The sequence below is a fragment of the Takifugu rubripes genome, chromosome 18 (genome assembly GCF_901000725.2).
Source record: "Takifugu rubripes chromosome 18, fTakRub1.2, whole genome shotgun sequence".
Lineage (NCBI taxonomy): Eukaryota > Metazoa > Chordata > Actinopteri > Tetraodontiformes > Tetraodontidae > Takifugu > Takifugu rubripes.
In genome coordinates this window covers 778174-806005 of record NC_042302.1, presented here as the reverse complement: position 1 = coordinate 806005, position 27832 = coordinate 778174, and the positions used below count along the sequence as shown (strand labels likewise).

The 27832-nt window shown below is 45.4% G+C and overlaps 1 protein-coding gene and 2 non-coding genes across 3 annotated transcripts; all 3 read left to right on the top strand.

Moving 5' to 3' along the window:
• Positions 1 to 10418: 10418 nt before the first annotated feature.
• Positions 10419 to 10495, top strand: mir29b-1 (microRNA mir-29b-1). Its single transcript, NR_105369.1, has one exon. It is a non-coding gene; the product is annotated as a microRNA mir-29b-1 (primary transcript).
• Positions 10496 to 10525: 30 nt separating this feature from the next.
• On the top strand, positions 10526 to 10651 carry mir29a-2 (microRNA mir-29a-2). The gene has a single exon (NR_105368.1). It is a non-coding gene; the product is annotated as a microRNA mir-29a-2 (primary transcript).
• Positions 10652 to 20461: 9810 nt separating this feature from the next.
• net1 (neuroepithelial cell transforming 1) lies at positions 20462 to 26725 on the top strand. Its single transcript, XM_003978385.3, has 9 exons — positions 20462 to 20754; positions 22868 to 22975; positions 23172 to 23336; positions 23728 to 23790; positions 24002 to 24175; positions 24279 to 24536; positions 24615 to 24785; positions 24941 to 25127; positions 25243 to 26725. The coding sequence occupies exons 1-9, from the start codon at positions 20662 to 20664 to the stop codon at positions 25656 to 25658; spliced, it is 1635 nt and encodes a 544-aa protein (XP_003978434.1). The 5' UTR covers positions 20462 to 20661; the 3' UTR covers positions 25659 to 26725.
• The last annotated feature ends 1107 nt before the right edge of the window (positions 26726 to 27832 follow it).

Here is a 27832-nt window from a genome sequence, read left to right as displayed (position 1 = left end):
TAGGTTACAACAAAGAGGCGGAAAGGTCCCTGACCTCTGCATTGGCTTCCTGTCTTAGGGTTTAAAGATGGACATTTAAGGACCAAAATTCAAGTTTTATCATCCTTTTTATTCTTCAATAGCCATCAGCACATGATGACCAATAAATCTTAACGTGAAATAAAGGACACTCAACGATCAGCCTTAGGATCTACTGTATGTACTGTAACGAGCTGTAATTATGTTGACTGCAATGGCCCACCTGGCGATTGCTGATGCTCCACAGGTTCAGTTAACGGTATATTTGCCTCCGATCCCTGAAGAAACCTGAATCACTGCCCCTCTAAAGAAGTAAGAGTCTGACCATCATTAACTCAAGTCTACTGACTAATGTGTGTGAAATAGCAATGCAGAAGCCTTCCACGCTGACTCCGGTAATGGAAGAAAGGAAGTTATTAATACCCTGAAGTGTTAATTACTGCTTAATGGGGCAATAACCTCAACCAAGCCATTCCTGTGGCTGCTGCTTAGACCAGAACATGGTTCAGGAGGAATTCTGCCGGCGCCTCTCCCTTCGTTCCGTCATTCTTTGGTGTTCTCTATAGTAACCTCAATGATTAATGCTAAAGTGCAGTAGTGGGCAATGTGACAAAAATGTATAGTCCAACACTAAATCCTTCAAATTTAAAGCAGATAATAACACGAGGGGCTGTAAGAATTGTTTACTGATCCCTTTCCATAAATGTTATAATACTGTCGGCTTGACCTCTGACCAGTGGGAAGGGTCAAAGTGATGAGGCAACATTATCCTTTATGATTTGGAACCTCGGTTCAGATGGTGTAGACTTACACTGATCCTGATGACAGAGTTTGCTTTCCCACCCTGCCTGTTATGTACATAGTGCAGTGGTGGCTGTCAAGGATGACTGGCTCCAAGCATGGCTACTTGAACAAAACTACTGTATTTGCCTCTGAAATCACCATGGAGACCAGAGCTCTTTTTATACAGTCCCTTTGATGTTCTTTCTGCTGCTGTTTACCTTTCACTTAGTACGTTGGAGGCTACTGAAAAGCACAGGAATGGAATGCTTTCGATTCATTATTTGACTGTGGATGATGTGTTGCTCAAGACTAATGCAAGAAAGGGGTTTTTGGTCGCGTTGCACGTGCCTTCACGTTGCCACTGTCCTTCTGTTATTCTTTTATTCTCTGGTTGAACAGTAAGAACTTTTCCTTACAAATATGGTTAAAAGACAGTGATGCCCACAAGGTGTGACCTTCATGAAATTGTTATTGCTTATGTATATTCAGAATTAGCAGAATAAAAATGTACCCGGCTTTGACATGTAATCATAGACCTACGGGGCCCATTAACCTTAACCCGAACCCTGACCCTGATCCTAACCCTAACCCTAACCCCAACCCTGACCCTAACCCTGGCCCTAACCTTGACCCCAAAACCATCACTAAATCCCGATGTGTTAGCAAATTATAGGCCTATATCAAACCTTCCTTTTATCTCTAAAATTCTTGAGAAGGTGGTGGTGACCCAGTTACTGGAGCACCTGCAGAGGAACAGCCTGTTTGAGATGTTTCAGTGAGGCTTTAGAGCTCATCACAGCACAGAAACAGCACTTCTTAAAGTTACTAAAGATCTTCTTAGAGCTTCAGAGCATGGACTGGTCTCTATGCTGGTTCTGCTGGACCTCAGTGCTGCTTTTGATACAGTTGATCACAGCATCCTGTTACAGAGACTGGAACATGTGATTGGGATTAAAGGGACAGCACTAGACTGGTTTAGATCGTATTTATCAGATAGATATCAGTTTGCTCATGTCCATGGCGTTCCCTCTTCATACCGTAGGGTTAGCCATGGAGTTCCTCAAGGTTCTGTACTTGGACCAATCCTTTTCACCTTGTACATGCTTTCCTTAGGAAACAGTCTTCAGCGGTGTGAACCAAGTGTGAACCTCTGTCATGTTCTGGAGACAGCAGGCAACAATACCCAGCACTTGAAGCTTGATTGAATGGTGGTGTACAACTGATTCAAGGGGAAAGAGAGAAAACATTGTTCAGATTAAATGGATCCTGTCATTGTGGCCAGATTCTGAAGATCATAAAAGATGGAAGTGAAGGCAGGCAAATGGAGGCAAATCCAAGTACTTGTGTTCACCATGGCTCAGCAGATCGTCAGTAAGACAAGCACTTATGCCGTGCTGTTGGACTTGTTCCCATTACGAGGTAGTACCACAACTAGCCCCACCTCAACAGCCCACTCCGGCCGTTGTGGTCTTTTATGGCGCTTTAGCCACTCTTTGGCTTTTTAAATTTCTCGCAGCACTGTATGGCAGTCGGCTGCTAGCTGTGCTACCCAATTAAACGTGCTTGTGCCTTGTTGGCCTTTCTATTGACTTCTAGATGTTTTCATTTGCAAAAACTTGTGGCCATGTTGATCAAACTTCGACAGCAACAAACGTTAAAACTCATTTATCTCTGGCCAATCAGTGGTTGACAGTTTTACATCGCCATTTAGTAGCGGTGATATTCTTTGCAACGCCAGGGGAGTAGGTACCAAAATAGCATCAGGTTCTAAAGCCTGGGTGCTTTTCATAATGGAAACACGCAGCAGTGAAGTGTAGATTAAGTGGTTACTGTGGAATACAGCTGATGGTGCCTTGGACTTGTAGACTAGAATGTGTTGGGTGAGAGGGCTTGGGGGCACAGGGCCCTATGTGAGTATTTGGTGGATGATATCTTGGCCATGCTCTCTGTGTTTTTGTCCTTGCCAGGACTTGAAGTGAGAACCCTCCACTTCCCAGCCCAGGCTGACTGCGCTACCACCGCCTCTCCTAAATTCACACAGTCACAACTTTTTTGCACATTGTCTCTTTTACAAACACACTTACAAACCATAATTAAAACACAACAAACCCCCCACAACTACTCAGGCCCCAGCACAACAAGGTGCTACAATACTTTGTAAACATGAAGGAAATTAGCACAGCTAGCTAAATGAGAGCAAAATGAAGCAGTTCAGGCCAGCATAGCGTCCTCCTTAATAGGACCCAAACAAAAACAGCCAACATTGACACAACATAACTGCACAGAGGATGAAGTGGAGGTAAATGACCCGACCTGGGAGAACCTGTAAGGAGAACCTGGTCACGCTGCCGGGAATGTCTCACAGCCTGTGGTTGATGGCTCTTAGTTTGCATTAATGTTCACTGTTCAACTCCTCTTCTCTTCTCTTCTCTTGTCTTCTCTTGTCTTCTCTTGTCTTCTCTCCTCTCCTCTCCTCTCCTCTCCTCTCCTCTCCTCTCCTCTCCTCTCCTCTCCTCTCCTCTCCTCTCCTCTCCTCTCCTCCCTCTCTATCCAACCAGCCATCAGCAGGAGGGTCCCCCTACATGAGCCTGGTCCTGCTCAATGTTTCTTCCTGTTAAAGGGGAGTTTTTCCTGCCACTGCTGCTAGTTGGGGGTCAGGCCCTGGGATTCTGGAAAGGGCCTAGAAACAATCTTGACTCTGGCAGATGCTGTATAAAGATCGATTTGATTTGATATGATTAGAACAGTTGACCGTAGAACTGAGATTAAATCAGAAGTATGTCAGAATGCAAACTGACCTGCCAGTATCAGGAAAAAAGTGATATTTTATTGTCACGTATAGAAAGTCTTGTCAATCTAGCCCTCGACATCAGTCCCGTCAGCGCTCAGGTAAAGTTTAATGGTTTCTAAATGTGGACATACATTCGATATATTCAGCAGTAATGTGATTTACAGATGAGTGTCCAAGTACAGTTCTCTGACTCAATGCTGAACTCTAAAGGATGATTTTGATTGGTTTCTCAGGAAAAGGATGAAATCTCCCTTTTGCCTGTGTGTGTGTGTGTGTGTGTGTGTGTGTGTGTGTGTGTGTGTGTGTGTGTGTGTGTGTGTGTGTGTGTGTGTGTGAGTGACTGTTTTCTGAGCCATTGCTTAATGGGCTTCAGAAGAATTATGTCTGGCTGCCAACCAGTTGGTGTGTATCTGGTGAGTGTGTACGTTCATGAATGTGTCAGTTTATCAGAGCTTTGAACTCTCACTTACTGTAAATGTGTGTTGTTTCAGGATTTTACTGTTACTTTGCCTCTTACACATTCTCTCTCTCTCTCTCTCTCTCTCTCTCTCTCTCACACACACACACACACACACACACACACACACACACACGTATCCTGTTACGTCAAGCCAGGTCAACCCCACAGTCCTGTGAGGACCAGCCAAAATGTCCTAAATGCCCAAAAATGTCCTCACTTTGCTTGTCGAAGAAACATTTTGTATCCAGTACAAGAATGTGCATGCACAGCAGAGGGGGTTGTGAGGTTGTTTCTGGATCTTTCATGTGTGCTGGATCTACTGGCACCTGTGTGCTACTCTGATTTCCTCCCACAGTCGAAAAACATGCGCACAGAAGTGTGTGGGCCTGGACCTTTGACCTTTTACACAATGATTGCTGGGATCGACTCCAGAACCCTCCATGACCTTTAGAATGAATGAACTTGGCTTTTTTCATTCTTAACATCATAAATGAAGAAATACATACATTTCATGGGTTGGGGACAGCCCCTCCCACTTCTCTCATTTGTCCTGGCAGTGTGTCCCATAGTAAGCGGTAAAGGTTTTGGTTGGGTTTTTTTTGCTGAAGGTCAAATTTCCAGTGAGTTCCAAGCCTGCAGGTACCATAATGGTGCTATTTTTAGTCTGTCTTCAGACTCACCCAGTATGATTGTTTAGCTGTGTCCAGAAAGGAAAGCCTCCCAGCCAGCCGACTGCGGCAGTTGGGATCAATTCCCGGAACAGAGCCCAAACAAAGCCAGATGTTTGAAATCCTCCAGAAGGAAAGACTTTCATCCCTTCAGACTGGAAGAGGTGTCAGATCTTCTAAATGAAGCTGGCCAAACCAAATAAATACCAGTGGCACATGTACAATAATTTACTCCATGATGACATAAGTGCCTCATTCCTGGTTTAGAATGAGGTTGTTACCCTACCTGCCCCTGTCTCTTCACGTCTCTACACTGCTGGACTGTGCAGGTCCGTCAGCAGGAGGGATGGGAGTGGTCACAGCGGCCCCAAAACCCCAAAGAATCTGGAAGCCAAACTGCAGCAAGATGAATCATTGAAAGCTTGATGAAGAACAGGGGTTCTCAACCTGTCTGACTCTGGGACCCACAGTTTCCCATGGTCATTAAGTCATGATCCTCTTCTGTCCTTTCTTCAAATCAAATCAAATCATTTTTTATTTATATAGCACGTGTTACAGTCTAAATTGTTTCTAAGCACTTTCTAGAATCCCAGGGCCTGACCCCCAACCAGCGAAGGTGGCAGGAAAAACTTGCCTTTAACAGGAAGAAACCTTGAGCAGGGCCAGGCTCATGTAGTGGGACCCTCCTGCTGATGGCCGGCTGGGTAGAGAAGGAGGAGAAGGGGGGAGGACAGGTAGAGGAGAGAATAGGTAGAGATCAGGGAAATACATTAATTAGGGGTGTAGGGGGTTGAGTGGGTCAGTGGAGCCAGAGGTCAGTAGATCAGCACACAGCTATGGAGGTGGCGAAACCTGTAGATCAGTGGTCTCAAACTCAATTTTCCTGGGGGCTGCTGGAGGCAGAGTCTGGGTGAGGCTGGGCCGTATCAGAGTTTCCACAAGAAAAGCTCTGATAAAAACATTCCAATGTTCTCAAATATCTTTTTTTTTTTTTTTTAATGAAAAAATAAATAAACTAAAAATAAAAGAAATAAAAGATAAGAATGAATAAGAAAATAAATCACTCAATCACTATTATTATTATTATTATTATTATTATTATTATTATTATTATTAGTAGTAGTAGTAGTAGTATTAATAATAATAACAGAAAAAATAGAAATTGTCTGTGCTCATCACCCACCTTTCTCTTCACTGCAGGCTTTGAAAAAGACATGTTTGGGGCTGTGTAATCTATATAATTCCACTTGGTGCCACTGAAGTTTCTGTTTCAGTGTTTAGCCGACGCACCCCCACACACACTCACACACACCATGGGCGAAGGTTTATATAGGGATGGTGGTAAGGATATATCACAATCAATATTTAGGGAATACAAAATATAGTCCCTTCCAATATTTACCATTTTACTTTAAGATAGCGAAAATCGACATTTATTAATATAAATATTCCAATATACTACGCATGTGGTAGCATTAATAAAAACTATTTTAAATTACTTCACGTTTTGTTTATAAGAGGTTCCGACTCCGAGATGTATTCGGAGCTATGATAACTCGCCCATGCGCCGCTATTTCATTGGCTGCGACAGAGTGATGGACATTAGTGGTGCCGCCAGTCAGGTAACCTCACCCACGCGAAAGCAGAAGTCCATCATAGTCCCTACCAACACACACACATACATCAACACTAAAATGTGACAGTTGCACAAGCAGCTGAATTGTAAAATTTGCTGTGAAGCGACTTTTATGCAAGACAAAGTTCCATGTTTAGAAAAAGTGGGAGAGCTCTGCAAAGCGCCTCCTCTCCACATGCAAAGCATCTTCTCTCCACCATGGAACGCCCCCTCGCTCTCTTCGACAACCAATCCGGTTCCGTGTCTCGGACGCCGCGAGGGCAGTGATTGGTCCTCGAAGAGAGAAGGCATAATGTCACGAGTTTGCAACAAGCCTGACTGATGTCCCACCCCCGAAATAATAACCTAATAATTAGACGATCCCCTAAATATGATGATTTGTTTGTCTAGGATAATAACTGCAACTACAGAATTAGTGATAATAAGCTTTTTCAAAGAGGTAGGTTTTAAGTCTACTACTTAAAAGTAGAGATGGAGCTTGTTCCACAGCAGGGGGGCCTGGTAGCTAAATGCTCGGCCCCCCCATTCTACCGCTAGAGACACTGGGGACCACAAGTAGACCAGCATTCTGAGAGCGGGGCGGTCTATTGGGCTGGTAAGGTGTCACTAGCTCCTCCAGGTAGGATGGAGCTAGGCCTCTGAGGACCTTGTAGGTCAGAAGAAGAATTTTAAAAAAATTCTAAATTTAATGGGCAGCCAATGAAGAGACGCCAGTACAGGAGTTATGTGATCTCTTTTGTCAATACCTGTCAGAACTCTGGCTGCGGCATTTTGGATCAGCTGGAGGCTTCTTAAATAGTTGTTTGGACACCCTGATAATAAAGAATTACAATAGTCCAGCCTGGAAGTAACAAATGCTGGACTAACTTTTCAGCATCATGGTGGGTCAGTAGTTTCCTGATCCTTGTTATGTTCCTCAGGTGAAAAAAGGCACTGCTAGAAACTAATTTAATGTGTGAGTTGAAGGAGAGATTTTGATCAAAAGTTACTCCAAGATTCCTCACAGAGAGACTAGATGGTAAGGAGATACCTAGTGTGATAATGTGATCAAATCTATCCCTGAGAGGTTCAGGACCTGAGTTGAGGAGAAGGAAATTTGAAGACATCCAGGACTTTATGTCTTTAACACAGGTCTGAAGCTTCACTCACTGCTCTGTCTCAGGTGAAGGATAAATAAAGCTGAGCTCCTAATGGCAGCATGTACAAGGTGAAAAGGATTAGTCCAAGTCAGAACCATCTTATCCTCAATGAACAAAAATCCACACTTTCAATTTCCCGGGTCTTGTTTCTGTTCGGCTGTCTTGCCTCCTAGCAACGCAAACTTGAACTGAGCTTCAAATAAAATGCTAGTTAGACTGGCTAGCACCTAGGGGGCTGGGTTGGATGAGTGCCACTCGAAATAAGTGATTTTTTCATTCTAAAAGACACTTTCTCTCACCAGCTGCCAGCGACCCATCCAGAAACGGTCCATGACCCACTTTTTGCCCACAACCCACCAGTAGAGAACCACTGATGTAGAACAATGTTTCTGGTGATGCAAAACAAATCGCAGCGGTTGGTTCACTTTAGCAGCTGTGCAAGTCAAACCCAAAAGTGGCTCTTTCCCATTGCGTCACGGTAAAGACCAATCCTCTTCACATTGTACATGCTTCCTTTAGGGAACATTATTCGGCAGCATAAATTTTCATTGTTATGCTGATGACACTCAGCTTTATTTATCCATGAAACCAGAGGAGACAGAGAAGTTAGTGAAGCTTCAGACCTGTCTTAAAGACATAAAGTCCTGCATGTCTTCAAATTTCCTCCTCCTTGAGGTCATGGTGTTTGGTCCTGAACCTCTGAGGGATAGATTAGATCATATGATCACTCTAGATGGTATCTCATTAACATCTAGTATCTCTGTGAGGAATCTTGGAGTCACTTTTGACCAAAATCACTCCTTCAACTCACACATTAAAACAGTCTCTAGAAGTGCCTTTTTTCACCTGAGGAACATCACAAAGATCAGGAAACTACTGACGCGGCATGATGCTCAAAAGCTAGTCCATGCATTTGTTACTTCCATGCTGGACTATTGTAATTCTTTATTATCAGGGTGTCCAAACAACTCTTTAAGAAGCCTCCAGTTGATCCAAAATGCTGCAGCCAGAGTTCTGACAGGTATTGACAAAAGAGATCACATAACTCCTGTAATGGCGTCGCTTCATTGGCTGCCCGTTAAATTTAGAATAATTTTTAAAACCCTTCTTTTGACCTACAAGGTCCTCAGAGGCCTAGCTTCATCCTACCTGGAGGAGCTAGTGACACCTTACCAGCCCAATAGACCGCTACCAGGCCCCCCTGCTATGGAACCAGCTCCCTGTCCAAGTACGGGAGGCTGACTCCATCGTAGGCTTAAAACCTACCTCTTTGAAAAAGCTTATTGTTACTAATTCTGTAGTTGCAGTTATTATCATAGACAGACAAATAATCATACTTAGGGGGTCGTCTAATCATTAGGTTAACATCTTAGCTATGCTGCTATAGGCCAAGGCTGCCGAGGTCCAGAAACATGATCACCTGACAGGCCTCTGTCACCCCACTGGGTCATGGTTTCTTCTCCTCTCCTCTCCTCTCCTCTCCTCTCCTCTCCTCTCCTCTCCTCTCCTCTCCTCTCCTCTCCTCTCCTCTCCTCATCAAGTAAACTAGTAATGCTATTTCCTGTGTAGTTTTTCTGCTCCCCTCCCCGCATTCATTTACAGGTATCGCCGCCTCCAGAGCTGTATACTGACCTCCGACCCCGCTGACCCACTCAACCAGCAGTTTATTCAATTCAATTTAATTCAATATAATGTATTTTTGTATGTATTTTCTATGCTCTATACCTCTCCTCTCCTCTCCTCTCCTCTCCTCTCCTCTCCTCCATCAGTAGGAGGGTCCCCCTACATGAGCCTGGTCCTGCTCAAGGTTTCTTCCTGTTAAAGGGGAGTTTTTCCTTGCCACTGTTGCTTGTCTGGGGTTAGGCCCTGAGATTCTGGAAAGCTCCTTGAAACAATTTTGATTGTAAAAGACACTATATAAATAAAGATTGATTGATTGAAGTCAGGACCCCGAGTACATCATAGGTTGAGCTGGCTGCTCATCAACGGGGGGGCACCAAGAGTTTCCATATACCTGTATGGAGCTACAAAAACATTTTTATGACTTCCTCAATTGCCCCACTGGGATGAATGAAATTTTCTGAATCTGAATGGATATGTACGGCCACCAGGGGGCGCTCTAGCAGTACAAGAGCAAAACAGACAGGTTGAAGAGCTCCGGTGAGGTGCCGAGGAAATGCTAGTTTGCGTTGAAGAGTCTTTTTGGGCTTCATTTCCACAACCTCGTCATGGATATCACAGGAAGAAATGCTGATGATGCAGCTTACAGGCTAAAGGCTAACGATCAACAGATGGTCGCCTCCTCAGTTTTTTAACTGACGTGTTACTGTAATGTCATTTTACTACTGTGTTACACCTGTTGGGGAAAAAGCCGCTCTGGTTATCTGATTTTAGTGCTGTATTACAGTTGCGCTACTGGCGTGTTTAGGAATGAAACATTTCAAATCAGCTTTCTGTGGACCATCAAGATCTCATGGTTCAAAGTGGCCACCTGTGGCTCACAGCCAGGTGAGGTTCATAGTTAGGTGTGCTCTTTAGTGCGGGATTTACGGTAAATGCCCCCTCTGGACTCTTATGCTAGCATTAGCCATGCAGTATTATAACAATCTGAGGTCATCCATTGTGCTTGGATATATTGCATCTATCGTCCTGCTGCAGCATCAGGTGACTTGTTACAGTCTTTCAATGTCATTCTCTCATTTTCTTTGCTAGTTGTTAATGTAATTAAATAATTAAATACCTCCTCTCAGAAAAGAATTTTCAGGCACCAGCTGATCATGTTACTCTGCTGCCATGACAACAGTCCTCATGTAAACACGAACAACCAAAGACTTGTCCTTTCAGACAGACAAGCTGGATGTCCTGGAGAAGAAGAATAGCTGTGATGCACCTGTGATGCTGATGAGACCCTGCGTGAACTTCCTCCAGAAGCTGGTTTCATGTGGTGGTTTAGATGTGTCTTCCCTCTTGTCTAGCACCATTTGAAATCAGTGTTCTTGGGGACAGGAGGGCGGCTCTGGGACAAGCACAGAAGACAGTCTTGGACTCCCTTCCCCGTCCTCCACCAAAAGATGACTGATTTCTTCTGGTGCTGAGAGTCGGCTGCAGCCTTCTAGCACCATTTGAAATCGGTTATAAAACAGTGGGTCGATACATTTCAGGGGTGGACAGTGACGTCCAGGACAGGGAGACGATGCCCTGGAAGCGGTTTTCAAACAGGTGTCAATAAATGTTTGGAGAGAGATCTTCCACTTTGCTCAGGTTGTATCTGAACCACCAATCACAGGGGGTAAATGAGTCCTTTCACTACACCTGCATCTGAAGTTCACTTTTTTGATGTGCAGTTGTACAATAGGGCTTCACATGACTATCAATCTCCAACCCCAAAAAGTGGCTCGTTCTGCACGTGGACACGAGTACGCGCACGAGGTCCAGCTGTGAAGCTAGATTACCACCTAGTGGTCATATGAGAAACTTCCAATGCACAACAGTAAATTCTGTACGTGTGTGCTTCTGACACATAGTAAAGAACAGATTAAATAAAGCTTTCACATTAAACGTGATGTACTTGAATTATTTTAGATACACACGCGCAACCAAACATGTTTGGGTGGCTTACGTCACTTACGTTGAAAAGCGTAGTAAAAAGCGTGAAAAGCTCCAACGACCGTCAACATTTAGAAGTGCGACATGTTTAAAACAGTCATTGTAATAAAACGCTACAGCGATGCTACTCTTTAAACTCTTTCATTTAAACCCGTTAAATCGAGTAAACCACGTCACGCCACCTTAAACAATCCCCAAAAATACGATACCATAAAGTATCCATAACTTTAGAAGGTAAGGAAACTTTTATTTTGCACTTGAAAGAGTTCTGTGTAATAAAATAATTGTCTTCATTCTTATTGTATCATCGCCCTTTAATTACTTGCATGTTTTGTTTTTTTAAAATAAAGGTCACATTCGACAATGGGAGCCTCGTCGTTTGAAATTGCATCAAAACGATGCAGTTTCGCCAACTGACGCTTGATGTCAGCAGAGAGCCGCCATGTTTCCACTATGTTTATGATTTTAGGCAGCCTTTTGATACCTGTTTGAAAGGGTTTCTTCAACTAATTTATTCAGATTCACTTACGTATGAAGAGGATCGTTGGCTTGAATATCGTCTTCGGGTATTGCCCAGTTTACTGCGTTTTTGACCAGGATTTGTCATCCTGCAGCTACCATGTAAACAAAGCCTCAGAATAAGAACTCTTTAATCCAGATTTAACCTGATTCTAACATGAATTATAGCAGGGTTGGATACTTAACATCTGGACACTTGAAAGTTGATTCATGCATGTGATCTAAATCTCACCATAAACAGACATCAAAGTAAATATTGTACATTTATTTACATCTATCACGATAGCAGGTAGTAGATCAATAAAAATAAATTCCTCCAACTGCATACGTGCACCATGAATCACGGCCCAAACAGAACAGCAGGAGCCTGGATAACATGGATTCCTCACGTTGGCCCCAGCAGACGTCCCTTGTCTCCCACAGACGTGAGACCCTCAGCCAACATACTGTACAATAATAATAATCTGCATATAATAAATGTCAGTGTCCTTTTAGTTTGGACTCATTGGGAAATCTTTCCGTAGGCTGTGCCAGGAGGTCTGAGCCCTGCCCAGATCCCTGCCACTAGAGCACGCAAACATGGAAAAAAAATCAGCCTGTCTCTGACCTCTGAAAACCTTTATGGAAAAAACATCACAAAGGTTGAGGGAAGGGGAAAAACAAGACTTATTTTCCCAAACGGGCCGATATTAAATCTCAAACTGGCAGCAGGATCCGAATTTGATAGCTTTCTGTTGCCAAGCACGTGCACAATTTGCCCCACAGAGGCTGGTAGGCAGTGAACTCCAGCCTGAGTTCATGAAAAACTTTAACACAACTGTGTTGGGAAACATTCCTTAGTGCTTAATTCACAACAGTGTGGGTTCTTCGGTAAACCTGGATCACACGAACACTTTATACGTCAGCAGGACACGTCTGAGCTTGGACGCTGTTGTTTTCCCTTGTAGCAAAACTGTTGCCTACTAGCCTTAGCTGGCTGGAGCTGTCAAAGTCAGTGCCGACTGGGACGCTAATCCACCGACTCATCAGCCCAAGCTCCCCTGAAATCTGACAGCAGGTAGTCTGGAACAAGGACATTTGAAAGGACTGAAGATCCAGCTCCCTAGATCAGCAACAGGTGGTCTGACAGGATCATTCGTCTGTAGGTGCTTCACAGAAACCCCCTGTCAGACCCCCAAACAGACATCAGAAATCACTGTGACCAGGAAGGCTAGCTGCATCTCAGCTGCGCAATAAATAACACGTACATTACGTACGAGATGAATAAAGACTCATCTTCCTGCTGTTAGCAAGGAAAAGGGACCACTATGACCTGCCAAACCTGTCTGATTATACTAAAGAAAATCTTCTCTGTAGCATCTGTAGTTGGCTCAGCCAAGACCCATTTGTGGTTAGTTCTAATCACTTGAAATGCCCAGATGTCTCCATCTTTCAAGGTTCTCGAGCTGCACTCGGACAATTTACTCTGAGATCTGGCTCTTGCTGAGCCTCCTGCTTGAACAGATATCCTGACATCAACAGTTCTGAAGAAAGAATACCTTCTGATTACTGTTGACAGATTAATGTCAGGACTCTCATTTTTGAAACCATTAAATGGTTCCTCCCCTTCTCCACTAGTTGTGAAGGCCAACAGTGTGAGTTACCTGGAGGGGGTCCAGGATACTGAACAGGACAGACTTCCCACTTGGGGAGTGTGAAATGAAGCCTTGGCAACACCTGTGCTGGACTATGACCCCCAGGACCCCCAGGCAGCTCCTCTTGTACCTTCTTGGTCTATCGGTCGCCCTATGCTGAGGCATGGTTTTTTTCATTCTCTATGGTGGGCTCTGCAGGCACTCGGCCCTGAACAGACATAATTAGAATGTTGGCTCCATCGCTCAACTCCACACTCCTGACTGGTCTAAAATTGTCTAATATCAGACGCCCCTGAAAATGTGATCAGAAACCAGGTCTTTGCCCAAAAAAGTTATGCTTACAAACTAGAATTCAGCAGAAGCATAGCTACATGATAATTGTCCTCAAGTCAAAAGAATGGGCTAAAAGGTATCAAGGACAGGTTCACAAAACAACTCCTGAGGCTTTGAGACTGCAGTGAACCGAGACCTGAGCCATTATCCACAAAAGATGGCAACCGTAGGAGAGTTCCAACCCAGGTTCCTTAAAAAACCTTCTTTTTAGGCAAATGATAGATGGTCTGAAGCTACATTTTTTTATGTGCACCTGCTTTATGTTTCTTTTGTCATACACCTTTTTTAGAATACTGTAGTAATCATCAATCTGCCCAGCAGCTAGAGTGAAGCGTCACCGCTGAATGCCGGGGGGGGGGAATGGATGAACCCTCCTACTACCAGAACACTTTCCAAGTTATGTCCACCGGTCCCAATCAGATAAAAAAAAGACTTCTAAATTTATTCATTAGGAAGTCTGGGAGAGAGTCTCAACAACCCACCCCAACATCCGGTACACATTCAGATATTAGCCAGGCTGTCCTGGCGCAGCGCCATCAGAGAGTCCCAGTGATGCAGCTGCTGGCAGCACCTCTGGAGGTTGGACAGTTGTCCAATTGCACCTGGAGCAACCGTGGTGGAGCAACACATTGACCAGAATGAGCAGCACTTGAAGGATGCACAAGTGCTTCTGGACATTCTCCGGATGCTGAAGCCTTTTTGGGTCCTGCCAGCTGCAAGTGCTGGTGTCAATTTAGTTTATTATTAACGGTTCTGACAGCAGAAGTACGGTCAGACCTCAGTCCCAGAGTGGCTTATGTAACCAACACAGGAAGGCTGGATTTATAGTTCTGCCATGACTGAGTGTGATCTACGATTCAAGCATGGTGAAGAACATTGGAGCAGTTTCTCTTTTGTTTGCATTTTATTCTAGATCCAATGTGCATCCCTGGATATTACATGGCTAAATGCCTGTTGGCTTCTCCCAGGATATTTTTAATCATGGTAGAAGCTGAGGATACGTTTGATACTGACTCGCCTGCTTTACTGTCCCACCTAACAGCCCAAAAGCTGCCGCCTGTCTTCCACCAACGGAGAGATTTGGGCCAGTTCTTTAGGGCTGGTGGGCGATAAAGGACTCCTCCTCCAAAAACCACCCTGGTCCAAGGACAACTAGGCCTCTTTAATGTCAGGACTGCCCTCTGGCTCCATGTTCCTGTTCATTTGAGTGAATTCTGGTCGCCTCTGTCCTCGTCTGGGATGAAATACATCACTTCTGTTCCATCATGCACAGGCCGTGGTAGATAAAGAACTGAACGGCAGTGATCATCGGAATAAGTGTTGTTGTGCTCTTTGATCTCGCTAAAGGATGGTTCAGGATAGGAACACCCCCATGATGAGGAGGCCTTGTTGGTGGATCCCATAACTGGCAAATTAGGATAAATTCTTTTTTAATCATGAACTGTCATTCAGGTCGATGCAAAGAGGAACCTCCTTTGCCATTCTGGCCCCAGGACAACAATGGCCCTTCTTTCTGGTGAGTAATGATCCGGTGGGAGTTTACAGCACCTGGCAGAAGTATTGGGCTCCAAAGGGGGACAGAGTGAAGTGGAAAAAACGCACTGCATTGTGAGATTTGCCGCCATTCGAAAAGTGTTTACGCCGACCGCCGGTAGGACACTGCCCAAAACAGCTCTTTTGTTTTAGTTAAAAACACAGAGCTGCCACCATCGCTCACTGTCATGCTGTTTCACACGTAGCATTTAGTAGGCACCTAGCGTTAGCCAAGCTAGCAGTGGGCACATATTGTATGGTTTTTTGAATCTCTTGTCCACTCAACATGTTCATATGGATCAATTCTATTGTGTTGTACTAAACCTTTAGAAGAGAATCCAGCTTGTGTCAGCAGGTTCATCGCCTTGTTCCTTTGTACAGTCCCTTTTCCACATGTTTGCATCTCTAGCTCTCCCATCACTGCATCCATCTCGGAGATGGAAACAGAAAATGTTGCACGATAACATGGTGGCTGCGAGATTCCCCTTTCCGGCTCTATGTTTCTGTACACCTACTTTGCTTTAGGCTGACTGGGTCAGGGTCTAGGCTTTAGGCCGACTGGGTCTGGGTCTTGGCTTTGACTTCCACCTCAGATGTCTCTCGAAAGTGGTTGTACGATTCTTCGTCCTGACAATAAACCTCTAAGCTACTGTTGGCAAACAGCCAGCAGAAACCTGTCAACCCTTCCAAAGTAAAGGTCAAATGTCTTTCAGAATTCTTGGCTAGTCTTAAGGGACTGAGTGGTTAGCAAACATCTGACAAAAGTGGCCCCATTGACCTTGAAAAGGTTGTTTGTGGTCCGATTCAAGCGTCTTTGGTGTTTGTTCCCACAGAGCTGTGGAACAGTGATGGCACCGGTAGAAAGGCCAATATTGGAGTTGGACCTATGAATTGTGCATAATAGACCCATCTGGAAGAACCCAACCCCTCAAACAAACCCTCCAAGTAACCCTCCATATTTTCTTGGCTAAAAGTCTATATTAGGCCTGTTTTCCAACAAGCATTGTTCATTTGAGCGAAGATCAAAGTTTGGCTAAGAGACCCAGGCTCCTCCTACCTCCCACTCCTGCATTAATAAAGCATCGTGGTCTCAAGGCTGCTGCTGCTGCTGCTGCTGCTGTCTGTCATGTGTTAACCTGTTGGTGCTTTAAACTAGACAATATAATTAGAAACAGAGGAGAGGAAGGAGATTAGACAGAATGTGGGGACATTCCAAGCATTCCAACCATCCGTAACACCACTCAGTGCTGAATCTGAAGGCAAAGGGGGAGAAATAAATGGATGCTCTCTCATCTTGTGCCAGTCGGTTGCTTTTGATTTGCAAACATGGCCGGAGAAGCTCCTACAGGAAAACCATGTGGTCCTCGTTAGCTCATTCTCACAACATTTCCAGTTATTTATCTGCCATTCATAAATCTTTGCAGACGATAAAATGCCTTTGCCTCATTGCTCCTCTTATCTTAAAACCTCCACTTGAAGCCTGAAAGGTTTTGCCAAGACTTTGAACCAAACTATGTGGTGTCTTTGGGCTTTTGAAGTGACTTTGAAGAATTTCTCCGGCAGGTTTGCATATGTGAGTCTGTGCGCAGGTCCCTCAGGTGAACCTGAAAGCCAGCAGATGCCCGACGCCTTGTGTTATTGCAGGATGGACCCGCGTATTCAGCTGTAGAACAAGTGAGAACACTGTTGGCTTGGGAGTCTTAGACCCAAAAGATTTAGTAACGTAGCAGCTCTGGCTAACATCAGTTATAGTGATAGTGCAAGCTTAGTAATGCTTGCTGAGTAAAACTAGCTTAGTACTGCTGGTCCTTCACAACTACAGACTTTGATAATCACAGACATGGCGAAGTCCCTGCTGGATTCCGAGGTCACCAAAACCACAAGGATGTTCAGACACTCGAGGGGGCCTTTTAAAAGGCATTAAGAATTGCGCTGATTTCACGTTGAGTGATGAGTCATGATGGCAGCAGACCAAGGCCCAACATCTAGAGGCCCTTATTGGCCTCTGAAGGTGTCCAAATGTGTGTGTGTGAGTGAGAGTGTGTGTGTTTGTGTGTATGTGCCTGTATGTATTTGTATGTGTATGTGTATCTGTGATGTGTGTGTGTGTGTACGTGTGTATGTGCATGTGTGTGCGTGTGTGTGTGTTGAGCAGACACCAGGTGTGATTGCCGAGTCACAGTATTTACGTTCATCTCTGCCTTCGATCTGAACAAGTTACAGCTTGACTCGTTTGCACCTGTGGTCTTCTGATGCCGTCCTGAGAGCCTCAGGTGACTAACGGGGCTGCAGACCATCTCTGGCCATGTGGGACGGGAAGGGACCTGACTCCTAAAGGCCCTGAGGTCTGAGTTTATTGATGCTCCACCTCATTTCCAGAGCAAATGATACCTTTGCTTGGCCCTGCGGGACACCTGGATGGGATCAAGAACAAGGTTCCACCGTCTAACAAGGCATTCAACGTTTGTCTTTATCAATGAATTCAGGACCAAGTGGACACTTCTCATAAGGACAGGGGGCTTTGACAAATTGTAGTTTTGATTGGATGGTTTTAGCCTTTTTAAGGTAGAAACCCCCGCATTCCTGGTGACATAAACAGGTTGGTCTCCCAGAGACGACACATCCCACCCAGTCTAACCTAAACACAGCACACCCGCACAATTATGTGTTCATTTGCCTCCCCTCCTCACCTCACTGGTCCATCAGGTCTGACAGTGTGTGTTCAGCCAGAGGCAGATGTGTGTCTTCGTATTAGATCCCAGTTAGCCCCCAGTGGTCCCAGTGGTCCTCGCAGCTTGAACATCTCTCAGGCTCAGCAGACCAGACGGATTGTTTGCCCCCTCTTGCTGTCTGATTGAGAGTCCACATCCAGGTGTTAAAGTGTCCTGCTGTCTAATGGACTCTTTCCTGTCCCTGCAGCACCTCCAGCCATGTCTATTGTTGCTTTAAAACACTGGAGCAATTACCATAAATGAAAAGCCTGCATGCAACCCCCCTAAAAAATCCCCTTGGATCCATTAAAACTGCATAAATTATTCACATTATATGGAGGGAAGAAAAGAAATGTTAATCAACATGTTTATTACTAAGAGTTCAGGGACAACAGCACACCAATCATTGGGTAGATAGGTAGGACAGAAAAGCCACTGGCTCTTGGCCCTCCTAGGTCTGGACCGAGGAACCCTGGTCTGATGCCTTAAGATACACCTTTGTTTGCGCCCATCTCTTAATGAATCACTCGCTTACAGCCATACCACCCTGAGAATGCTCAGTCTCCTCTGAAGCTAAGCAGCGTTGGGCCTGGTTAATACTTGATGGGAGACTGCCTGGGAATATCAGGTGCTGTAAACTATTTTCTCCCCCTTCTCCTCCCTATCTGCCATCAGCAGGAGAGTGTTCCCCGTCTACATGAGCCTGGTTCAGCTCAAGGTTTCTTCCTGTTAAAGGGGAGTTTTTCCTGGCACTGTTGCTATTTGGGGTCAGGCCCTGTGATTCTGTAGAGCTCCTAGAGATAATTTTGATTGTAACAGATGCTGTGTAAATAAAGATACATCAATTGTGACCAGGACCAATGAGAACCTCCGAGGACAATCAAAAGGGTTGTGTAAAAGAACCCATGCAGCTTTGTTGCCGTTATGATTGGATTCTTGTAAGAAACATTCTTCACTGCTCATGTTTGTCTGACAAGAAGTCTGTGAAAAAAAATTACTGTTTATTCAAGTGTGGAGATGTGACCAGCAGAACCGGCCTGGTAGGAACACATCCCCCCTCTGGTGTGTGGGTGTTAGAGACAGATGATCTTATCCTCATAACCAGCCTTCAGCTTCAGGTTTTGTTCACTTTTTTAGTAGTAGAGCTGATCCTCGGCTGCTGCCATGGGAAGGTTCATCTGCAGTGTCTCTCTCTTCTTCCTCGGTCTCGAAACTGGTTGTTGTTGTAGCAGACCCACGTTAGCAGCATTAGCATAAACATCAAGCCTGGGTTTCTGTAACCGGTTGGATTGGTTGCTCTGATTTTGATAAACAAAACCCAAACGTTGCTGTGCGATGTCTCAGCGGCCACTCCTCGCTACGGCCCCGACTGTCTCGTTACACCCAACTGTCCTCAAGTGCTTGCAAACATTGAAATCTAAATAAATGTCTGATATCTCCATGAATGTTGCGCGCCTTCCACATGGAAGAAAACACAGGACCGACTGTGGGACCGAACACAACCAGCGGGGGATTAGGCACATCTTATCACGAGGTGATGGCAGCAGTGCTCCCAAACCTGAGGAGCTGCCTTTGTGGAACCGGTGTCCTCCTCCTGGAAGACCCGTCGCCTTCAAGTTCGGGGGCGCGGGGGGTTGGTCCTATGACAGATCTGTGTTCACACTCCTTTTGGGAGATACCCTGGCTGCTGGGCAAATGTCACATCAATCATCAGTGCTTTTCTTTACTGAAACTGGTGAGCTTGTCTTCTCTGGACCTGTTGGGCTAATCAACTTCTGTGCCCCCCCCCCCCCCCCTCACTACTACCTCTCAGTGCTAATGAATACATAGGTTTCAGTTGGTGCTGCTGGGGATTGACACGTTTGACCACTATTGATATTCTAATGGATCACCTCCCCCAGGTCAGATGATCACACCAATAACATTTCAATTTAAAGCAAAGTTTAGAGAGCGGCAATGATTTCTTTGATTACTAACAAAAAATATCCAAGTGAGGATCCCTTTGTAGTTTCAATTTAACAGTTACTTTTGTCATTTGTAACTTATTTGAACCCCTTAACAGGAGCCTTTGAAAGTAAAGATGAGACATACTGCTGCTGTTGTATGGAGCCTGTGAGATTAGCAAGTTTAATGAGGTTAGTGTCAGTAAGTGCAACTGAGCATTTGATGATAAGAATAATTTAATTAAGCAGGAATCATTTTTATTGAAGAGCAACAAAGCTCATTCCACTAGCAGCTGTGAAAATAAATTGTGAACCAAGTTTGATTTACGACTCATGTCGGTACATGACACCGACGCTACTGTTGTTACACTAACATGGGCATAAATAAATATTTGGCAATCGAATTTGTCTTGACTCAGGTATCAAGCAAAGTTTTACGGAGAAATAAAGTTCCTATATAATGGGATTTTTTCTGATAAAGTTGTCCATGGTGACCTTTGACCCTGCTGCTTAGACTTGACCTCTTTCAGCAGGTTGAGTAGTGGAGAAATTCTCATTACTGTTTTCACTCGGTGCACGGATCAACAGAGCATACGGGCTGTTTTCTGCCTGTTTTCCAGGAACCTTCTATGCCTGGTGCAAGGGCAGGCTCCTCCCCACCGCCCCGGTCTATAAAGCCCTCCCTTGCTCTGCAACCTCAGACAGACAAGTTCAGGAAGCCTGTTGGAGAGGTGGTTCACAGAGCCCCACCGGGGGTAAAGAAGACACTTATTCATTGATTTTTTTTTTTTACATAACCCCTGATTTCTGATTTCTCTTGTGTGGATTATTCGGATCTGACTTGCCTGGATTTAAAAAAAAGGATCTTGTGGTTTCTACTAAAAGCTATGGTGGCTTACGATGACCTGGGTAGTTTGGTGCCTATCAAACGGACTTTGCAAGTGATAGACTACCAGAACCAAGCCAACAAAGAGTCTGAGGTGAGACCTGATATTTTCCTTTGTCCTTCTTTCAGTCTTTCAGTCGCTGTTTGACTAGAATTCATGGAGGTTAAGCCATAGCTTGTGTTATCGGACTGTGACTGAATCATCCCTGTTTTATCTCAGACACATGGTGCAAGAGTGTGACTATATGAACTTTGTACCGGCATACAAGCACAACTCTAGGACACTGAACCAAAAGTCAATCATTCACCCCCCCCCCCCCCCCAGCCAATGCAAACACTTTTGTGAATTGTCAGTTTTAGATATGCAGCTCAGTCCTGGTGGGTGGGATGTGGATTCAACAGGAGTCCCTGAAAGCTTGAGGCAGCAGGTGGTCACTTCTGAGTAAATTCTCCTGCTTCCTCTTTGCTCTTGAGGCATCCAAGTTGACTTGGGTTTGGTAAATGATGTTAAATTTAAAAGACCAGCATTAAAGGTCAATGTCTGACTCATGTGTGAGCCACACGGTTCTTCCCTTCCCATTTTGTGGCTTTTTTGGGAACTGTTTTCAGGAAAGTGTAGTTTCATTGGCAGTAAATGGGAAGGATGTTTCATGAAGTGACTCTTTTGTGGAGGTTGACGCGGCTGAGATTTGCAAGTTTGTGGTTTTTTTTTTGTCTCAAATCCTGTCATGACTTGGCGATGACCTCAACCTTCATTTATGATCTAGCTCTTCTGTGCTCAGGTTCTATCAGTTCAAGCTGTTGCTCACATCTGGGGTATTTATTCATTGCACACATGAGATAACATCAAAGGAAGGCACAAGAAAAGAGCTCTCAGGATAATAAAAAGTAAAATGGGGGGGCTAGTATTTGAGTTTGTAGTCTTAGGGTTTAAGTTTGAGTGCACACATGGAATGCTATTGTTCTCTGGTTATTGCACGAAGTAGCAGCTCAGAAGAGTCTGATGTGCGCATTGTTGTTCGTCTCTGGTTTTGCTGTGATGTGCCGGGTCAAGACTTCTGAAGTCGGCCTGCCAGGAGTAGTGCAACGTTGTCCTCGAGTGGGAATCTTTCTGAGGACAAGGATGCCCCGAGGATTTCAACTACTATTCTAAGAGCTCAGGTCAGCAGAACAACTGTGATCCAGAAACCCTTTGGTCTGTCTGGTGTCCTCATCTGCTGCAGAGTCCCTGAACACGGAAGATCAGGACCAGGCTACAACCGCAGTCGCTCATACCAGACATGTGGATCTGTTCTGCAGCTGTTTCTACAGAACCACAGCGCCCGTCCGTCTGTTCTGCAGACTACAGCCAAAATCCCATTGGACTGGAGTCGGGAAAGAACACAAGCAGAACAGAACATGTAACATTACCTACTCAGCATAGTCTTTACTAATTACCACTGTGAATGTACCTTGTCCTGCAGGAGCCATTTGAGCTGGATGAGTGCCACAAACCTTCAGCTAACTTCATTTTACCGCCTGTTGTTACTGGCGCAAAGCTAAGCAGTTCTCCATGGCTTCGGGGCTGTGTAAGTGTAGGAAGGGCAGGTTTGGGGGTGGGGGTTCACCTCAGCCAGGTGTAATAGTGCTCTCACACGCAAAGACCGCTGAAAAGCCTGTTTCAGCTTGCACCCATTGCGACGTGCACCCCCACCCACGGTGCTACGTGTAATCACGAGGGGATTTCAGTTCGCTGCCTGTTTACAGCTGCTGTTGCAGTCCCGAGTCAAAGTTTTGATCTGTTCCTGCCCAGAACAGTCACGCTGCCGTGCCAATCTCTGCTCTGTCCTAATGGGAAAGGAAGAGTCTCACACTGTTTAGGGGATACGCATCCATTCTCAAATCTGCCATTGCTGCAACCCAGGTCAGAGAGTAGCCAAGTGGTTGTGGGGAGGGGTGCTGAACAGCTGAGAGTGGGGTCTCGTGCATTTTTGGCATTCCTCCAAACCCCGTCCATTCCTAACCAGTAAGCAAATAGAGCCTTTGTGCCTGGTGGGCAGGACTGGCTCGACTCTCGACTTAATAGAGCCAACAGCTGCGGAGCCACTTCCTCTTCCTCAGTATCTATCTTTCAGTTGCTTTGTCTGACCCGCAGAAACAATTCTGACATGAGATCTACCATAAAACGGCCTTGCTAATCTCTGGCGTCAACCCTTCTTGTCTCTCAGGAACCTAGCAACAAGCGTGTCCGTCCTCTTGGCAGGGTGACGTCATTAGCCAGCCTCATCTCACCAGTGAAGAATGGGGCCGTCCGGCGATTCGGTCAAACCATTCAGGTAAGAAGATACCGTGATTTGTGCCCCCCTCACATGCAGAACTCTTGTGACTGGGCCTCTGGTGTTCCACACACATCCATGCTTGATCACTCATGTTTAAGAGCAACCAGACAGATTTGAACTTTGCAAGTGAAATGGGATTTTCTCGTCACACAACTTGACTTTACAAATCGGATGTCCCCTCTCTCATCTGTAGGCCTCACTCCGGGGTGATGGCAGGTTGCCGAGCGGACCCCAGAAGGCGTGCGGCAAGGCGACAGCTCCTACACCACCCAAAAGGAGAAATAGCACTCTGTGGTCAGAAATGCTGGACATCCACCAGAAAGGAACTTTCTCCACCCAAGAGATCAAGCGACAGGAGGTGAGAATCACCATTACATGATGAAAGCAGTGCGTGTAAGTGTGTGCGTGTGCATGTGTGCATGTGTGTGTGTTGGGGAGTTGGAGAGTCTACGTCATAAACACAGACAATGGAGAATCAAACCTGTGTGCCAGACTGGCTTCACATGTCTGTGCAGAATTTGAGTCAAATAGTCCAAATGGATCGAAAAGCCACCCAGGGGTCATTTCCCAGTTTGGAGAAGTTCTCTGCTACACTTGTCCTGCATATCTCAGACATCTTAGTCCACTGTGAGAATCCATAAATGCGCTAACAGACCAATGACCAATTCAGACAAGCTCAGACGTATATTGAGGGCCGTGCTTCACATCCTAACATGTATTCACTTGCGTTTTGTCCTCTTTTCATTCAGGCCATATTTGAGTTGTTCCGTGGAGAACAGGACTTAATCGAGGACCTCCAGCTCGCACACAAGGTTTGTATTTTTAACTATCTAAAGCAGTGGGAGTACATACAAAGCAAACAATTCTCAATCAAAGTCTGGCAGGTTCTCCGCAGAACCGAGCCAGAAACTATAAAAAGACAAGAACCATTCCTCTGCCTTACCGTCTTGTAAATCTAATGCTATTTGTGTGCTATTCTTAGCATCCACCCTGCTCAGTCTGGGTCTTGTTTTTATTTGACAGGCATATCATGACCCAATGCTGAAGCTCTCCATTATGAGTGAGGAGGAACTCACTCATATCTTTGGCAACCTGGATGACTACATTCCTCTGCACGAGGACCTCCTGGCCCAGCTCTCCAAAGCAACTGGGGCAGACGGAACCGTGGGACAGATTGGCCATATTTTTGTAACCTGGGTAAGAGTCATGCTTCCAAAATACCTCAAAACTCTCAGCTCCTCTGATGAGAAGGAGCAGAATTACTTAAAAATCAGCTGCATCCTTCCTGCATCCCATCCAGCTGCCACGGCTCAATGCCTACAAGGACTATTGCAGCAAACAGCTGGCAGCCAAGGCACTGCTGGACCAGAAGAAGCAGGATCCACGAGTGCAGGACTTCCTGCAGCGCTGCCTAGAGTCCCCCTTCAGCAGGAAGCTGGACCTGTGGAGCTTTCTGGACATCCCTCGCTCCCGCCTGGTTAAATATCCTCTGCTTCTCAAAGAGATCCTGAAGCACACACCAGCAGACCACCCTGACACCAAGAGTTTGGAGGAAGCAGTGAGTCACAAGGTTCTTCTGAACAGGCCAGCCATTGTTGTAGATGCCTATGCTAAATCGCAGCACTTGTGTGTACAGATCACCATCATCCAGGGTGTACTTTCTGACATCAACATGAAGAAGGGAGAGTCTGAGTGCCAGTACTACATCGAGCAGCTGGAGTATTTGGATGACAGGCAGAGAGATGCTCGCATTGACCAGTGCAAGAGCCTCCTGTGTCATGGTGAACTCCGCAACAAGAGTGGCACGGTGAGGACAACACACACACACACACACACACACACACACACACACACACACACACACACACACACACACACACACACACACACACACACAGAGTAATGTGAAACTGAGAGGATACAGTTTCATTCATTAGTCGTTCACCTTTTGCCTCCTATCAGAAGCTGCACGTGTTCTTGTTCACTGAGCTGTTGGTCCTGACCCGCCACGTCACCAGGAATGAACGCCACTGCTTCCAGGTTTACCGACAGCCCATCCCAGTGCAGCATCTTGTACTGGAAGACCTCCAAGATGGTGATGTCAGAATGGGGGGTTCTTTCAGAGGCGCCTTCACCAACGCAGACAAAGGTGAGTCTCCATCCTGCAGAAACATGAGCGAAGTGGCAAAAGCAAGCAGATTTTTTAGAAGCGCTATGGCCGCAACCGTTGAGTGATTGTCTCTTTTTTGGTTCTCCATCTGCAGCCAAGAACATTTTCCGTGTGAGGTCACAGGACCCGGGTCAGGCCCAGTCGCACACACTGCAGGTGAACGACATTTTCCACAAACAGCAGTGGCTCAACTGCCTCCGCAGCGCCATCTCCGTCCACCGGCCCCTCACGGAGCCCCCCTCCCCCTCAGCCAGGAACACCCATTACAAACGTCGGCCGTCATCTGTCTCCGCCATCACCCACATGGAGGAATCAGATGAGAACCAGCCCCGGCAGACCTCTCAGTCAGCTCCCGCCTCACCGTGCAGCAGCGTGACACCCAGCCCCTCCGCAACCACCACACCCCCCACCTCGCCGTCACCTGTGCTTTCCTCACCTGCCTCACACAAAACCAAAAAGGACAAGAAATCTCTGTATTCCTTAGGGAAGAGGAAAGAGACAATGGTGTGAAATGTGGGCGGGACGAAGGGACCCGTGGACCTTTGTACAGAACTCAACTTCATGGAGAAAACTTGTATTTATGTGCATGTGCATATATTCCGTCAGTGTTTTGTGTTACTGTCCTCTTCGGCAGCTATTTAATTCACCACTCTATCCTCGCACACGCGCAGAGACACAGCATTCCGGAGAGAAGCGCTTCCCTCAGCCCCCCAAAAGAAGGGAAGCAAAAAAAAACCCCGACAAACACGCATCTCACATGAGAATCAGTGTGTTGTGTGTAAGAATTGCTGATTTTTCTGAAGTTCGAGGTAGTGCGTTCAATCATGTTTACTATTATTACAATATTTAAGCATTTTAGACTATATTTGGAGCTAATGATCGATTTACATTTTTATATTCTAAATTCTATTGTAATGTTTTTTCTACAATGATGCAGCACTGTCAGATTTTGGGGAGGTTATAAACAAGCAGACGGAGGAGGCGGGAAAGAAGGAGAATGCTATGGGAAAGACATGACTTTCCCATAGCAGTTGGATCCTTTTGGGTCGGACAACAGGGCTTATTTTCAGGCATTCCTTTCTTGACGGAGGATCGGGACATTTTAGCACATTTGCTGCAGTCGCAGGAATTCGTTTCCATCCAATTACAGATGGTAGGTTTGCAACAAGTAATGTGAGTAGTGAGACATGTTGAGCCGGAAAAGGAGCAGGAAACATTAGTTATGGAGCATTAGTTGGGGGAGGTCAGTGCTCACATAGCTAGAGCAGGCAGGATGAGGGAGAAGAGAAGAAAAATCAGAGAAGGTTTTTGGAGGCTGAAGATATGGGACAAAGTGGTTCTGGGACAGAAATGGTCAGTGCAAGATGATTCAGCAACTTTATGTAACGTCTTGCTTATTGGTTGGGATCAGATGGTCAAGATAAAGTCAAAGAAGGATGGAAAGAGTACGTAGGGGAAGGGAGATGGAAAGACATGGGTCAGTAGGTTAAGATGCTTTTGTTGATCAGGCCAAATTGTTTGCCTCAAAATTGTGATGATCGGAATAATAAAGATCTGTGGAGGATTCACAGCTCACCTTCAGGGTTCCTGTCTTCATTTGCCTGGATGCCATCGTGAAACATTTGACCAAAAATCAGCCAGATTGTGGCCGTGCCAACCAGCTCCTCCCTCTCACTCCTGCTGCCCACGAAGCAGCTCTTTAGCTTAGCATAGGAACTAGCATAAAGACTAGAGCTGGAACATCACTTCTTGCAAGCACAATAGTTCCGCTAATTCGGGGGGGTGTAAAATAAAAATAAAAATATTTGCCTGTAGCTAAAAGCACCAATGAACTTACCAAATGGTTAGAATAGCTTAGTTCGTTCAGTCAATTTAGCTACAAATCTTCAGGAACAAGACAGGAGCCATGATGATTTAATTGATGAGAACCAGCTTTTGGACTAAAGAACCAGCTTTTATTGCAAAAGCAGTCTGCCTTGAAGAAGCAGATAGTTATAAAAAGGCTCTTCTGGCCCAGGTCAAGCAGAGACGAATATTTCCCAAGATGTCAGATAGTCCTTAAATAGCCTAGCATATCCAACGTTGGCACGACAACTGGATGGAGGAGTAAATCCGCAGAGATACCTACTGATTTATGACTGTGCTTCACTCTCAACCAGACAGTCTGTTCAGTGGAGGTGCCAAGAGAAACATTTCCAATGTAAGAGTTGTTCAGGATTTGCTTTTTCATACGATGATATCGCTGCCTGGTCTCTGCTACAAAAGCAAATTCTCTGACAGAATCTCTACCCGACGGAAATGTCACCGTTCTTCAGGTGTTTCCATTTGTCAGACAGGCCCCAAAAACTTCTCGGTGACATCTTGTCATCAACACACTGATGTTTAGACTGAGGCCTGGCCGGATGTTCGTACTGGCTCAGGATGGGAGTGTCCCTCCCAAATGATCCCTGAACAATAAATGCTGAGTCTCTTCCACTTTAATGTGTCTAATTGGCCTCACGTCTGTATTTCGTGAAGGTTCTCCAAACATGCGTTCATGTTATCCACACAAGATTCTTTCCCAGAAAAGAAAGAATTCTCATTATTAAAATTGTGCTAGTAAAGTGAGTTGATCTGTGAAAAAAGGTCAAAACTCACACCAGAATCAAGCGCCGCTTCACTTTAAAGTGAGCGTATAAATCCTG